Below are 15,296 nucleotides of genomic sequence, written 5' to 3' on the forward strand. Positions count from 1 at the left end.
TGAAGAAAAATATATAACAATGTCACCACATCAAAGAAAGCTATCCTTTTTTGACCCGTCTTAAGCACTCCTCTCCCATGTTGTTGCCATCCAGCTTGATGTAGGAATCATTGACATTTGTGATTGAGGAAAGAGGACCGGCTCCTCCTGTTAACAAGCTAGACGTTCTCCATGCTGTCCCGCTTCTCCCCTGCCTTTCGGGATGCACACACACACACATGCACGCAAGCACACGCGCGCACGCACACACGTACGCTCGACGCACGCACGTACACACACACATACACTCGCAAATACATCATTTAAGCTACATTTCTTTCTTCTCACCACATGCAATTCGACTAAACAACATAATTTATTTGTCGACTATAGTTTTACAGAATCTGTTTCTATCTGAGCCAAAATAATTTGTTTATCACTGTCAATGTAAACACAAATGTCTACGATATATGTTTACTTTCACGTGTCCACAATATATGGTCATAAATTGGAAATGATGACCTATGATTAAATCCTTGTCAAATACCTGATATCTAATACAGTCATCAGCTTAGCAGTGATAGGAGAAACCACATGATTACAGACCCCAAGGATCTAGCATACAGGGAAAACCAAAGGGGTCCCAGTACGCTTGATTCTAGCAGTCTTGAAGGACGCTGGACTAAGGCCTGAAGTGAGGGAGGAGTTGATGAGGGTAGTGAGGAATGGCAGGATGTCGCATGGAGACGGCCTGGAGGAGAGAGGAGGGGATCCGGTCAATCAGGAAGGTGGTGGCGTTGTTAGACCTAACTATTCTTTGGCCATCTTCGGAGGAGAGAGGAATAAAGTGGGTAAGAACAGAGGCGTGGATAGGGGGAGGGAGTATGGTGGCAGAGGCAGAGGAGTTGATTTTGGTCCAGGCAGGTTTGTGACAAAATGGAGTTGAAGTCTGAGAGGAGGTGAAGGTAGTGACAGAGATCATCAGGACAGTCTGAGCTCTTCCATTTCCTCTCACCTGCCTGTTACTCGGCTGTACAAGCCTGCAGAGATTCGACAGGACTTCAAGAGGACTTCCCTACAACCCCAGTCCCTCGTCTCTCACTACCCCCAGGTCTGGCGCAAGGGCATATCACTCCAGTAGAGATGACTAGGTTCATTTCTCGGCTATCAAACAAGTTCATTGACTTTTGGACTTAAAATCAAATATTGGGACTTCAGCAGGGGAATCATAGGGGTAAAAAATGGGTATTATGAGGTAATATTAGCAGAGCAACAGCTGCTGAATAAAAGGCAAAAAAAAAAAGAAAATAAAAACAAGGACTAATAATCAAAAAGAATATAAAAAATGTGAATACTGTGAACTAGTGTGTGCAGCTAGGTGTTTGTTTATTGTGTACATCTGTTGTAAATGTATCTGTTACATTTATTTAACCTTAAACGTCTATGACTCTGTAGTCCTATATTTTTAACTGTTTGCGTCAGACAAAGGCTGGTTGTCTAAGCTAAATATAACACATTTTCCAAAATATGAAAATGTTGAATGAAGGAAAATGACAAAAATGTCCAAAAGTCTTTACTTTTCTGAAATCTCTTTGAGATAATTTAGTTTCTCCTCCAAGTACACACTACTAATATAAAATATTTTAATTCATTCTACTGGCTTTGGAGGGCTTCTAGTAATTACGCTACTGGTTATTAAGGGTATGGTACTGATTAATACAAAAACAAACAGATAAACATGGTAAAGCGTGAGATGGATGCGATGCACTAAAATCCAACCCAAAGTTGCATGTTGCTCTACTTTTTGGGCCAAGGGGGTTGGTCCACATTTTTTTGAGCAAGGCACAAAAGTGTGTTTGTTGCTCCTACTGGGCAGGGTCCTGTCTACATATTGGACTGAGTCAGTGCTAAGAGGACATTCAGTCATGTCTGAGGTGCTGCTGAATACTGTTCTGCTGCTGCTGTTGGGCCTTCTCTACCTCGGGCCACTTTGGCCGGTCCAGGGTGCCCTGGTGATCTCTCGCTATGATGCTACGACGAAGGTGAACTTACTCATATTGTCTTTCATATTATTATATTATAAGTCCATTTGAAAATGACATCAAAGTCCAATGCTCCACTTGCCCTGCTTTTGTTGGTTCATCGGTTTTTACTGTAATTTTCTTTTCTGCTACCTGTTTAGTTAAGTTGTTTCTTTAGTTGTTCTGCTACCTGCATGTAGTTTAGTTGTAGTTATTCTGCGTCGTTTTATTCCTGATTTGTATGAGGACCTGCTTCTCCAAATGCCATTCTGGTTCACGTTTGGATATTTGATATTTATTCTCTTGGTATGTTATGTCAACATAGCATAATATGTTTATCATTTGACTACATTTCAGGAGACAGATGGAGCCATCAGGTCCATTCAGGTATTTTCAGCTATTTCCATTTTTCCTTTTTTTCTACGTGCCCTGATTGTTTTGGATCACCCAGAAGCCTGGACCTGCAGGCTAAAAATATTAACTTTTTCACTTTTGTTACAGAAAAGGAGTGTAGACGATGCAAAGGTAAGGGAAGACTTCTGGGATACATTTTGATATTCATGTCGATTAGTGATCCACTTTTTGTTGTTGTTTTGCATTTCTAGTGCTAAAGGCATGTCTAGGAGTCTCATTTGTTATCAATATATGGTTTTTTTCGCCCACTCTGGTCAGATGGTGGAGGTGCTCAGTGTCTTGGTACACTGTACGGTGGCGTCTCGGTTCGCTCACACAGTCATGACCTCCACTGCTTTGAACAAAGCCAACTCCTCCCAGGAAATATTCTTCGAGGTGGACCTGCCCAAGACGGCCTTCATCACCAACTTCAGCATGTGAGTCTTCCACCAGACCAAACCTTTCAAAACACTGAAAGCTTTTCGCCTCCTAAAAAAAAGCACATGAGGTCTTCTTTAAACCAGCCAGTCAATAGACATTATGCCTGTTTCAACATTCAGTCTGTTGTTGGCTAACTGTTCAATTCATCAATATATAACGCTTCTTATTGCACATTCTTTGGATCCAATGTACAACACTTACAGCACAACTCTTGCTTGATTCCTTTGTTTGGAAGAGGCTCAAGTGAAAGATACGATTCCATCGACACATTGTAACAGCAATAAAAGCATTTTCTAAATCCTTTTTTCACGTTTCAACTGCCTCTTCTGGTCACAGGGAGATTGAGGGTCAGATCTATGTTGGGGTTGTGAATGAAAAGGAGAAAGCCAAGAAACAGTATGAGAAGGCTGTTTCAAGTGGACAGACAGCTGGACTGGTCAAGTAGGTGGAGATCGAACAGGCATTTAACTCGAATCATGTCACTTTGTGTTTAAAGAAACTCATAAAGTTCACATATTTTCCTGTTTCATATGGAAACTAAAGTGCATTTTACTGTTTGATATCACTCATTTGGGCTAATTGGCATGATTTTACAGAGCTTCTGGAAGGAAAATGGAGAAGTTCTCTGTGTCCGTCAACATTGCAGCCAAGAGCAATGTGACCTTCATCTTGACCTATGAGGAGCTTCTTCAGAGGAAATTTGGCAAGTATGAGATCCTGACCCGAATAAACCCCAAACAGCTGGTCCAGAACTTTCAGGTGAATCCAAGTTCACAATCCCCTAAGTTTCGTGGACTCAGTAAATGTACATATTTATACAAAATATATTTGTGTGTGTGTGTGTGTGTGCGTGTGCGTGTGCGTGTGCGTGTGTCTGTGTGTGTGTGTGTGCAGATTGTGGCTGATATCTATGAGCCCCAGGGCATTGCCTTTGTGGATGCCCATGCAACCTTCCTTTCCAATGAACTTCTCCCCCTGGTGGAGAAAACAGTCACAGACAACAAGGTCCAGTTTGATATCTATCAGCAGGAAGTGAATTACATGGCCGACTACATTTTGTGGTCATTTGAAGTTGAAGCCCATGCATCCCTCTTTCAGGCACACATCTCCTTCTCGCCCACGCTGGATCAGCAGAGGAAGTGTCCAGAGTGTGATGGGTCTCTGATCAATGGGGATTTCATCATCAAGTATGACGTGAAACGAGCGTCAAGCCTAGGAGACATTCAGGTCTGCTGTCAACAAATATATGAAAACAAATGCTGACTTTAGTGGAGCAATTGACCCGTTTAAACTGATCAATTCCACTTTTATATTTCTACCTCCAGATCGTGAACGGATACTTTGTGCATTTCTTTGCTCCTCCGGATCTTCCCCGTGTCCCAAAAAATGTGGTGTTCGTGATTGACAGGAGTGGTTCAATGTCAGGCATGAAGATGTTCCAGGTACTGTGTGTGTGTGTGTGTGTGTGTGTGTGTGTGTGTGTGTGTGTGTGTGTGTGTGTGTGTGTGTGTGTGTGTGTGTGTGTGTGTGTGTGTGTGTGTGTGTGCATGTGTGTGTGGGTATGTGTGTGTGTTGCATGGACAGTGATGTAGAAAAAATAACATGCATTTTATTGCATTCACATACTAACTACCAGCCTTCTTGTATTCTTGCCTCCAAAGACCCGCGTGGCAATGGAATCAATTCTCTCAGACCTCCATCCAGAGGACTACTTTGGTATCATCTTATTTGATCACTCTATTGATCCCTGGAAAGAATCCCTTACCAAAGCAACAGAGGAAAACTTGGATAAAGCCATTCAATTTGTCCGCCAATTAAATTCTAGAGGAAGTAGGTTAGCTTCTACTTGGCTAGATATCAAACTTCCCAACAACAACTAACCCTACCAAAGATTAATCTAAATCAATTCATTTTTCAGGCACTAACATCAATGATGCCGTAATGATGGCCATCAAAATGCTGCAAGATGACAGAAGGAACAAGAAGCTCCCAGAGAGAAGTGTGGACATGATCATTTTACTAACCGATGGAATGCCAAATGAGGGTGAGTGTACAGAGATATCAAAATACATTTGTGATGAAAGGTTTGAAGTGATATGTCATATGTCTCATATGTGGTCTCTCTTCATGGATATACCTACATCCTGTTCCACCACATTGGGTCATGATTGAGCTGTCTTCTTTAATGTCTGTGATTGTGTAGGTGAAAGTAACCTTCAAAAGATACAGCAGAACGTGTGCGAAGCCATCAGTGGTAATATGACTCTGTTCTGCCTGGGCTTTGGGGATAATGTGGATTACTCCTTCCTGGACGTGATGGCCAAACAGAACAATGGCGTGGCCCGCAGGATCTACGAAGCCTCCGACGCTACCCTTCAGCTGCAGGTGAAGTTATGCTAATCAGTGGCGTTGTTAGGATTTGAGGACTCTGGACGTTAATGCCTTTATTTTGTAAACTTTGTAACTGTGTACTCTGACACCTTATTCATAGTACACTCAATGTGTGCGTCAAACACTTGTTTACTTTCCAGATTAATTATGAATTGTGATTGAATAAATATAAGTATATTTTTAGTAATATTGAGTATAAGCAGAATATATCAGAACATATCACTAAACATGTAATGACATTCTACACAGTATCAGACTAGAGAAAAATTGTTAAATATGTTCATGTTTATTGGAATACGAAACACAGTTCATGTTTAGTACACTCCCATTCTCTCTCTGCTCCGCACATAAATTGCATGGATGCCGAGTAGTGGGAAGTAGATTTGATGCTAGAAAGACACACAGAGGAACCGATCCTGGCCTTTTGAGGTTCTCTAATGCATGATTGGAATGAAAGATGAATAGATCCTGGAAAATATCATATCAATCATTGTAGCAGGTTCGAGGAATGAGAGCAGGCGGGGTTGTCGTTCTCTCCGCAGGAGATCGGTTTATTCGCTTTTCAGGCGGAACAGAAATATCAAAAATGTAACAAAAGGGTCCATTTAGCCGTCTCGCGGTGGATCTCTGTCAGTGTCACTCGCTCGCTCCGGACCTCCCTGGTCCGTTCGCTCCTGGGTCTCTGCTTCACTATAACAGAAAACAGGCACATAAGTACAGCCTCCCTGATTGACCTGAGTGCAGACACCTGCTCACCACCAGGTTCAATCCCCCCCGGCCAATCCCGTGCGCTCCCAACCTGTCCATACTCCCCCTGCAGGCCAGACGTCGCACGTCCCCCCACACGCCCCCACCGCCCGACACCGGCCGGGGTCACATCCGGCCGCCGACTCACTCCCCCCCCCGGAGCGGTAGAGGAAGTCTGCCACGGCCATTTGTGCCCCAGGCCTGTGCACGACCCGAAAGTTAAAGGGCTGCAACGCGAGGTACCACCGGGTGATCCTCGCGTTGGCGTCCTTCATGCGGTGGAGCCACTGGAGGGGGGCGTGGTCGGAGTAGAGGGTGAATGCGCGCCCCAACAGGTAGTAGCGAAGGGCGCCGACCGCCCACCGGATGGCGAGACGCTCCTTCTCCACCGTGCTGTACCGACCCTCCCGGTCCGATAGTTTCCGGCTCAGGTACAGCACCGGGCGGTCGACCCCCTCCACCTGCTGGGTCAGGACCGCGCCCAGCCCCCTATCCGACGCGTCCGTCTGCAGGGAGAAAGGGAGATCAAAGTTAGGGGCGCATAGGACCGACTCTCCACAGAGGGCTGTTTTAATAGCCTCAAACGACACCTGGCATGGCTCCGACCACTGGACTGTATCTGGGGCCCTCTTACGGGTGAGGTCGGTCAAGGGGCTGGCCAGGTCCGAGAAGTGCGGCACGAACTGCCGGTAGTACCCTGCCAGCCCCAAGAACCGCCTCACCTCCTTCTTGGTTCTGGGCCGAGCGGAGGCGGCCACCGCCGTGGTCTTAGCGACCTGTGGCCGGACCTCCCCCCCCCCCAGGTGGTACCCCAGATACTGGATCTCCCTCCGCCCGATCACGCACTTCTTCGGGTTGGCCGTGAGCCCCGCTCGTCTCAGCGACTGAAGGACGGCCGCCACCTGCCGCACATGCTGCTCCCACGTTCCACTATAGATGACCACGTCATCAATGTAGGCAGCAGCATACGCGGCGTGGCCGTAACACCCGGTCAATCAGTCGCTGAAACGTGGCCGGGGCCCTGAACAACCCAAACGGAAGCACCTTGAACTGGTATAAACCGAGCGGAGTGGAGAACGCCGTTTTTTCCCGGGCTGCTGGAGATAGCGGCATCTGCCAGTAGCCCTTCGTGCAGTCCAGAGTCGTATAATAGGTGGCCATGCCAAGCCGGTCCACGAGCTTGTCGATCCGAGGCATTGGGTAGGCGTCGAACTTTGAGACCGCGTTCACCCTACGATAGTCCACACAGAATCGGCCCGACCCGTCCGGCTTCCCCACAAGCACGACGGGACTGCACCAGTCCCTGTGGGACTCCTGGACCACGCCCAACTCTAACATGGTTGCTAATTCGCGCCGTACCACATCTTGTTTGTGGACGGGCAGCCTATAGGGGCGTGTCCGCACCGTTAACCCGGGCTGCGTCTCGATGTCGTGAGTAATTAGCGGGATGCGACCGGGCAGGGGTGAAATGACGTCAGCGAACTGGAGTTGCAGGCCGGCAACGTCCCGCGCCTGACTCCGCGAGAGGTCCTCGCCCCGACCTACCGGAGGGGTGGGACCTGGGCCCGGGACTTCCGGCCCGAGCTCTTCTCCCTCCGGCAGTGTCGACGTAAACGCGACAGGGACCACGTCGTTCCACCTCTTCCGGAGGTTGATGTGGTACACCTGTTTGTTTTCGCCCCTGTCCGAACGCGCTACCTCGTAATCCACGTCCCCGACTCGCCGCGTGACCACGAAGGGCCCTTGCCACTTCGCGAGTAATTTGGTGTTAGAGGTGGGCAGCAGTACCAGGACCTTGTCCCCCGGGGTGAGATCGCGTAATCTAGTCCCTCTGTCGTACAGGCGTCTCTGACTCTCCTGGGCGCGGTGCAAATGCTCACGTGACAATACCCCTAGTGAGTGAAGCTTTGCACGCAGGTCCATGACGTACTGGATTTCGTTTTTGCTGTCACTGGACCCCTCCTCCCAGTTTTCTTTAATGAGGTCCAGGACGCCCCTGGGCTTGCGCCCATAGAGTAACTCAAATGGGGAAAAACCCGTGGAAGCCTGGGGCACTTCCCGCACTGCAAACAACAGAGGGTCTAGCCATTGATGCCAATTTCGAGCATCTTCATGTACGAACTTGCGGATCATGGACTTTAACGTCCGGTTAAACCTCTCACACAAGCCGTCCGTGGCTGGGTGATAGACGCTTGTGCGAACGGCCTTGACCTTCAACAACCCGTAAAGTTCTCTAATCGTGCGTGACATGAAATTGGTGCCCTGGTCAGTGAGAATCTCTTTCGGGACTCCCACCCGCGATACGACATGAAACAACGCCTGCGCAACACTCTTCGCGGAGATGTTGCGCAACGGAATTGCTTCCGGGTATCGGGTTGCGTAGTCGATCAGGACTAACACAAATCGATACCCTTGTGCGGAACGTTCTAATGGCCCGATAATGTCCATGCCTGTCGTGTCCACATCCCCGTAGTCCCCCTAACTGCCTGTGGGAACCCCGCCCAATCCAACCCAAGAATCAGGGGATGCGAGAGGCTCGAACTAACCGCCGCCTTCACCCTATATTTTCTACCCCCACAACGAATTTCGATGGGGACCAAAGGATACTCGTGCACATCCCCGTGTACACACCTCACCGAAACGCTCGACGCCTCCAACAATGCCTCGGACCGCACCAGGCGCTGGTGGATCATGGTCTGCATGCAGCCCGAGTCCAACAGCGCCCGCCGGAAGTGGCCAAGCCGCCCACACCCCTCCCCTGCCGCCTGAGCGCCCGTCTGTGGAAGGGGGGTGGAAGGCGACTCATGTGCCCGCTCTGGACCGCCCCCCCCCATCTCGCCCTCGGCACCGGGGTTGGCCTCTCCCGCCGTGGGGCAGCCGCCCCGGTACGTGGGCCCGGTGTCGGCGGTCGCTGGCTCGCCGGTGGTGGCTGCAGGTGGCTCTCCGCCAGGACGACCGCAGCAGCGAGGCTCTCGGGCCGATGGTACCGGACCCAGGCGGAGGTCCGAGCCGGCAGCCCCTCCACGAATCTTTCCATGACCACCTGCTCGACCACGTCCTCCGCTGTGTTCCGGTCTGGGACCAGCCACCTCCTGGCCTGGTCCCTCAGCTGCTGGGCGAAGGCGAAGGGTCGGTCCCCCTCGCTGAAGGCCAGCGCCCGGAACCGCCGCCGATGTTCCTCGGGGTAGAGACCCAGCCGGTCCCGGATGGCCCTGGTGATCGCATCGTAGTCCTGCTGGGCCCCGGCCGGCAGGCTGTGGGCCGCGAGCTGCGCCTCTCCAGTCAGGAGCGGTAGGAGCCGGTGCGCCCACTCCGGTCGAGGCCACCCCGAGACCTCGGCCACCCCCTGGAAGGTCTCAAGGAAGGCTTCCGCGTCGTCGGCCTCCCCCATCTTCGGGACGTGAATCTGGGCTGCGGGTCCCGGCCCTCGGGGTCCTCCGCCGCGTCCGCCGGAGGCGAGGAGCTCATGGAGCATGGCCCGATCGGCGGCAAAGGACTGGGCCAGCTCCGTGAGCACCTCGTTCTGTGCCTGGTGGAGCTGGCCTTGCCTCTCGGCCATCTGGGCCAGGTGCCCGAGTACATTTCCCAACGGGGACTGGTCCATTTATCTGCTCTCGGGCCCCGCTTTGGGCTCCAGTGTAGCAGGTTCGAGGAATGAGAGCAGGCGGGGTTGTCGTTCTCTCCGCAGGAGATCGGTTTATTCGCTTTTCAGGCGGAACAGAAATATCAAAAATGTAACAAAAGGGTCCATTTAGCCGTCTCGCGGTGGATCTCTGTCAGTGTCACTCGCTCGCTCGCTCCGGACCTCCCTGGTCCGTTCGCTCCTGGGTCTCCGCTTCACTATAACAGAAAGCAGGCACATAAGTACAGCCTCCCTGATTGACCTGAGTGCAGACACCTGCTCACCACCAGGTTCAATCCCCCCCGGCCAATCCCGTGCGCTCCCAACCTGTCCATACTCCCCCTGCAGGCCAGACGTCGCACGTCCCCCCACAATCATATTTTTGATAATAATAAAAAATATCCCAATTGAGATCCAGGGCTAATCATAAAACCATTAGGGCTTTAGCCTAGGATGCCCCCGGCCAAACAACAGCTATGATGCCTAGAGGTGACAATTTTTTCAAACAGCCCATTTCCATGTATGGGACCACTGGATATGTGTATGAATGTGTTGCAGGGTTTCTACGATGAGGTGGCTAGCCCGCTGTTGTCAGCAGTGGACCTGCGTTACCCTGACAACGCGGTGGATTCCTTAACCCCTCATCACTTCAGTCAGTTGTTCAATGGCTCAGAGATCGTGGTGGCCGGGCGGCTGTCTGAAAACGACATGGACAACTTCCTGGTGGAAGTGTTTGCCAATGGGGTGGGTGAAGGACATGTGATACAGTGGTATCTTAGGGCATAAGAGGTGCACAGTTCAGTTTGGTTTGAACTCTTTTGGCTTCTTGCTCAACGTAGTTTGAGCAGGACTTCCAGGTGCAGGGCCAGGCTAGTGTCACCGACTGGGACGTGATCTACCCAGAGAAGGAATACATCTTTGGGGATTTCACTGAGCGCCTGTGGGCCTACCTCACCATCCAACAACTACTGGACACCAGGTTTGAGCGGATGGAAGCCAGATATTGTTGGAATGGATTTCCAAAACCTCATTGCTCTGGGTATACATTCTCAACCTAGGTGCAAGACTGTCTGAATTCTTTGTGTTGTTTCCATTAACTAGTAAGAGTGGGCCAGCAGAGGAGAAGAGCAACGCCACGGACAAAGCCCTGGAGATGTCCCTGAAGTACAGCTTCGTCACCCCCCTCACCTCCATGGTGGTCACCAAGCCAGAGACCGAGGATGGTCCCAGCGGGCCCCTCATAGCGGACAAGCTGACTGAGGGTAGGACAGCTGGAGAGGCAGGAAGGAGGACTCAACGGAGTTGTACACCAACATACTGACATTGTGTCGTTATTGAGGTCCTACATGTATCTCTGTTGAATTATTCCCGCTTATTTCCACAGAACAACGGCAGCAGGCTGACAAACAGGGTAGGATTTGAACCGGGTTTGTATTTGAATTCCCCTATAGTAGCTCTGAGAGCGCAGGCCTTGGAGATACATTGCTTCTCACTGTGTATTTGTTGTTGGTCATGCGGTGTAGGTTCAGGATATCTACACTCAGCCCCTCAATCTGGAAGCCACTGGAGGCATCCTATTGCTCATAGTCCTACATACCTTGGTACGTATTCTATATTCATAAAATCTGGCCATTGATCATTGTATATGGTTTTAGCTTGAAATGTAGTGGGACAGCTTATTCTCCAGAATGACTTTATTTGACGCAACCAAGTCCATATATCTATTTCTTCCAATTGTTGCTTCCGCCTTGGCATTATACTTTTTGTTCAGTGGATGGAGATCCTCATTTCATAATCGAACTGCCAGAGAGAGAGGACGCTCTGTGCTTCAACATCAATGACTCACCTGGAACCATCTTTAACCTGGTCAAAGACCCCTCCATAGGTGAGCCTGCTTCAGTCCACACGGCACACTTGTGCTGTTCATAAAATGAAATTCCAACCTCTTGGCCGTTTTAATGATTACTAAAAGAAATCTATTATCTTATCAGTATCCTATAGGAAATTGATCCTTTAATCACATGTTGCTTCTTCAGGACTTTTGGTCAATGGTCAAACCATTGGGGATAAGATGGTTGCCCCTGATGGTAAAGTCAACACCTACTTTGGCCGCCTTGGTGTTGTCCATCAGGCCCTGGGGGTGAGGCTGGAGGTGACCACAGAGTACATCACTCTGTCCCAGGATGGACAAAAGGTCAAGCTGCTGTGGTCAGACCAAGCTTCCCTAAAAGGACCCAGGTTGAAACACCTAGAATCCAACGGATGTTTATGACAATGTTACGGCTTGACTTCCTCTCTTTGCTTTTTTACTTTGTCTTCCTACCAAGTCATTCTGATTACACCATCCACTCCATCTCCACTTTCTTTCCTAACCCCAGTGTGGATCTGCTTTTGACCAAGGACCGGAGCGTCAAGGTAACTTTAAGAGATTCTGTAAAGTTTGTGATCCTGCTCCACAAAGTGTGGAAGATGCACCCCTACCACCAGGACTACCTGGGATTCTACACTCTGGACGGCCACCTTCTCTCTCCATCCGTCCATGGTCTGCTAGGTAATGAAACAACAGGGAATCATAGCAGGAAGTAGTGTCCAAGACTTGGTGTTTATTGATAGTAATTTACTAATGAAACTAAGAACATGTAGAACAAAAAACTATTGAAACTGTTTTTATTGTAAGTGAAGAATAGCAGAAAGATTGAGATTTTCTTAAAGGGATCTATTTTGGCACTATTTAATGATGGATAGATAAGCCTACCAGTTGCTACAGTCCAATGGGTAGGCTGGTGAACTGATCTATCCATTATACATCTAGGTGGACACTCCCACTTGAGGTGTCACAAAGTCAGAGGGCACGGCAGATTTGGAAACAGCTTGTAATGGATAGTCACACTCACACCTAGTAAATAGGCTATAATAACATGGAAATGAAACCGAAAGTAAGATAAAAGCTGATTGTAAGGGAATCAATATAAGAGTCTTTTCAATGGTGGTAAATTCTGCAGGTCAGTTCTACCATGGGATTGGGTTTGAAGTTGGAGATCTACGTCCAGGAGAGGTTCCTGAGAAACCAGACGCCACTATGTATGTCAAAGGACATCAGCTCAATGTGACCAGGTACACCTGCTACCTTACATGTGTTACACAGAACAGTGAACATCTAGATCGGAAATTTGGAGAAAAAATGATTTCTGACTTTTAAAACCACCTTGTGACCTCTCTCTTGGTCTCCAGAGGTTGGCAACGGGACTTCAGGAAGGATTTGAAGAGAGGAAAAAATGTCCCATGCTGGTTCATCCACAGTAATGGGACAGGGCTCATTGATGGCAGTGCTGAAGATTACATCGTATCAGGCCTCTTTAAGACAGTTTGACAAGTAGCAGACAAGCTCATCAATACTGCGGCACAGTGTGGCTCTTTCACCACACCTTTTCAGTGTCGTACTAATAATATGTAAGTGTAATAGTGTATGAGACCCTTAATGAAGTTCCGATGCTATCAAATTAATAAAGAAACCCTTGATTGATCACAGTACTACAATAAATATTAGATCAAATCAAGCATTTCAGCACCGTAGAGATCCTTTGAGTTTTGTGAATGACCAGACAGACACCTGGCAGTTTTTATTTTCAAGCTCTACATAGATTAGTTAAGGAATCGATTTGCCGACTGACACATTTTTATCATAAATAATCCTTTGAGGTAGTTTATCGAATATTTGTTTTAAAAATGTGCTTTTTAATTTGCATTTCAATCCAAATATGAATGGATCATTATAAAAGGAATCATTGAGTTTTTCTTGGCTGCTTGTTGTCATAGCCACATCTGTTGTGCTGTGTGTTGCCACAACCCCTGTCTGTCTCTGTGCTGTGCCTGCCACCCCTCAACTTTTCACACCTGGCGTGCTTCAGGTTGTCGTTCAAATACACCTGGTTAGCCTGCAGTCATCGCCAGATCGTACTTCGACCTTCAGTGGTAGATATTCGTACCTGTCTCCAGTTTTTTCTAACACTTACTAGTCGATATTTTTCTGTTGAAATCTCGTATCTAACCTTTGTTTCCTTTTGCCTCAGTGTTTGGTGGATCAGCACCTCCAGCCTCCCTGCTTCACTCCCTCCAGCCTGAAGCTCCCAGGCTCCAACCTGTCCCACCCCTGGTCTGATCCAAATAAACCTTTTCATTACTCAAACTCAAGTCCTGTCTCTGTGTTCTGCTCTTGGGTCCAGCAGCTATCGAACCCTAACACTTGTCAGATAAAGCAAGCACCTGGTCCCTGGAAACTTGTGATGGCGTTTGCTATTATGCATTACATTTTATAGACTAAATAATACTCTAATTTTGATGTATCCACTGTGAAAATAATTGTCAGGTGCAGCCCTTATCCGTGAGCTTGAAAAGTCTGTCACATTAACATTGACATCGCATCAAGAAATGACCATGAAGAAAAATATATAACAATGTCACCACATCAAAGAAAGCTATCCTTTTTTGACCCGTCTTAAGCACTCCTCTCCCATGTTGTTGCCATCCAGCTTGATGTAGGAATCATTGACATTTGTGATTGAGGAAAGAGGACCGGCTCCTCCTGTTAACAAGCTAGACGTTCTCCATGCTGTCCCGCTTCTCCCCTGCCTTTCGGGATGCACACACACACACATGCACGCAAGCACACGCGCGCACGCACACACGTACGCTCGACGCACGCACGTACACACACACATACACTCGCAAATACATCATTTAAGCTACATTTCTTTCTTCTCACCACATGCAATTCGACTAAACAACATAATTTATTTGTCGACTATAGTTTTACAGAATCTGTTTCTATCTGAGCCAAAATAATTTGTTTATCACTGTCAATGTAAACACAAATGTCTACGATATATGTTTACTTTCACGTGTCCACAATATATGGTCATAAATTGGAAATGATGACCTATGATTAAATCCTTGTCAAATACCTGATATCTAATACAGTCATCAGCTTAGCAGTGATAGGAGAAACCACATGATTACAGACCCCAAGGATCTAGCATACAGGGAAAACCAAAGGGGTCCCAGTACGCTTGATTCTAGCAGTCTTGAAGGACGCTGGACTAAGGCCTGAAGTGAGGGAGGAGTTGATGAGGGTAGTGAGGAATGGCAGGATGTCGCATGGAGACGGCCTGGAGGAGAGAGGAGGGGATCCGGTCAATCAGGAAGGTGGTGGCGTTGTTAGACCTAACTATTCTTTGGCCATCTTCGGAGGAGAGAGGAATAAAGTGGGTAAGAACAGAGGCGTGGATAGGGGGAGGGAGTATGGTGGCAGAGGCAGAGGAGTTGATTTTGGTCCAGGCAGGTTTGTGACAAAATGGAGTTGAAGTCTGAGAGGAGGTGAAGGTAGTGACAGAGATCATCAGGACAGTCTGAGCTCTTCCATTTCCTCTCACCTGCCTGTTACTCGGCTGTACAAGCCTGCAGAGATTCGACAGGACTTCAAGAGGACTTCCCTACAACCCCAGTCCCTCGTCTCTCACTACCCCCAGGTCTGGCGCAAGGGCATATCACTCCAGTAGAGATGACTAGGTTCATTTCTCGGCTATCAAACAAGTTCATTGACTTTTGGACTTAAAATCAAATATTGGGACTTCAGCAGGGGAATCATAGGGGTAAAAAATGGGTATTATGAGGTAATATTAGCAGAGCAACAGCTGCTGAATAAA

General features: G+C 48.3%; 1 protein-coding gene across 1 annotated transcript; it reads left to right on the forward strand.

Annotated features, from left to right (window-relative positions):
- The first annotated feature begins 1,897 nt into the window (after positions 1–1,897).
- LOC307083468 (inter-alpha-trypsin inhibitor heavy chain H3-like) lies at positions 1,898–13,777 on the forward strand. The gene is made up of 23 exons (XM_079747371.1): positions 1,898–2,021; positions 2,358–2,387; positions 2,502–2,525; positions 2,673–2,830; positions 3,171–3,275; positions 3,431–3,593; positions 3,729–3,839; positions 3,933–4,061; positions 4,160–4,276; positions 4,496–4,664; positions 4,753–4,878; positions 5,038–5,219; positions 10,153–10,338; positions 10,434–10,573; positions 10,696–10,856; positions 10,979–11,005; positions 11,118–11,195; positions 11,366–11,479; positions 11,631–11,832; positions 11,973–12,145; positions 12,597–12,708; positions 12,826–13,566; positions 13,665–13,777. The coding sequence occupies exons 1-22, from the start codon at positions 1,905–1,907 to the stop codon at positions 12,962–12,964; spliced, it is 2,763 nt and encodes a 920-aa protein (XP_079603497.1). The 5' UTR covers positions 1,898–1,904; the 3' UTR covers positions 12,965–13,566; positions 13,665–13,777.
- Positions 13,778–15,296: the final 1,519 nt, after the last annotated feature.

The sequence above is a fragment of the Pollachius pollachius genome, assembly GCF_949987615.1.
Source record: "Pollachius pollachius genome assembly, chromosome: 12".
NCBI lineage: Eukaryota > Metazoa > Chordata > Actinopteri > Gadiformes > Gadidae > Pollachius > Pollachius pollachius.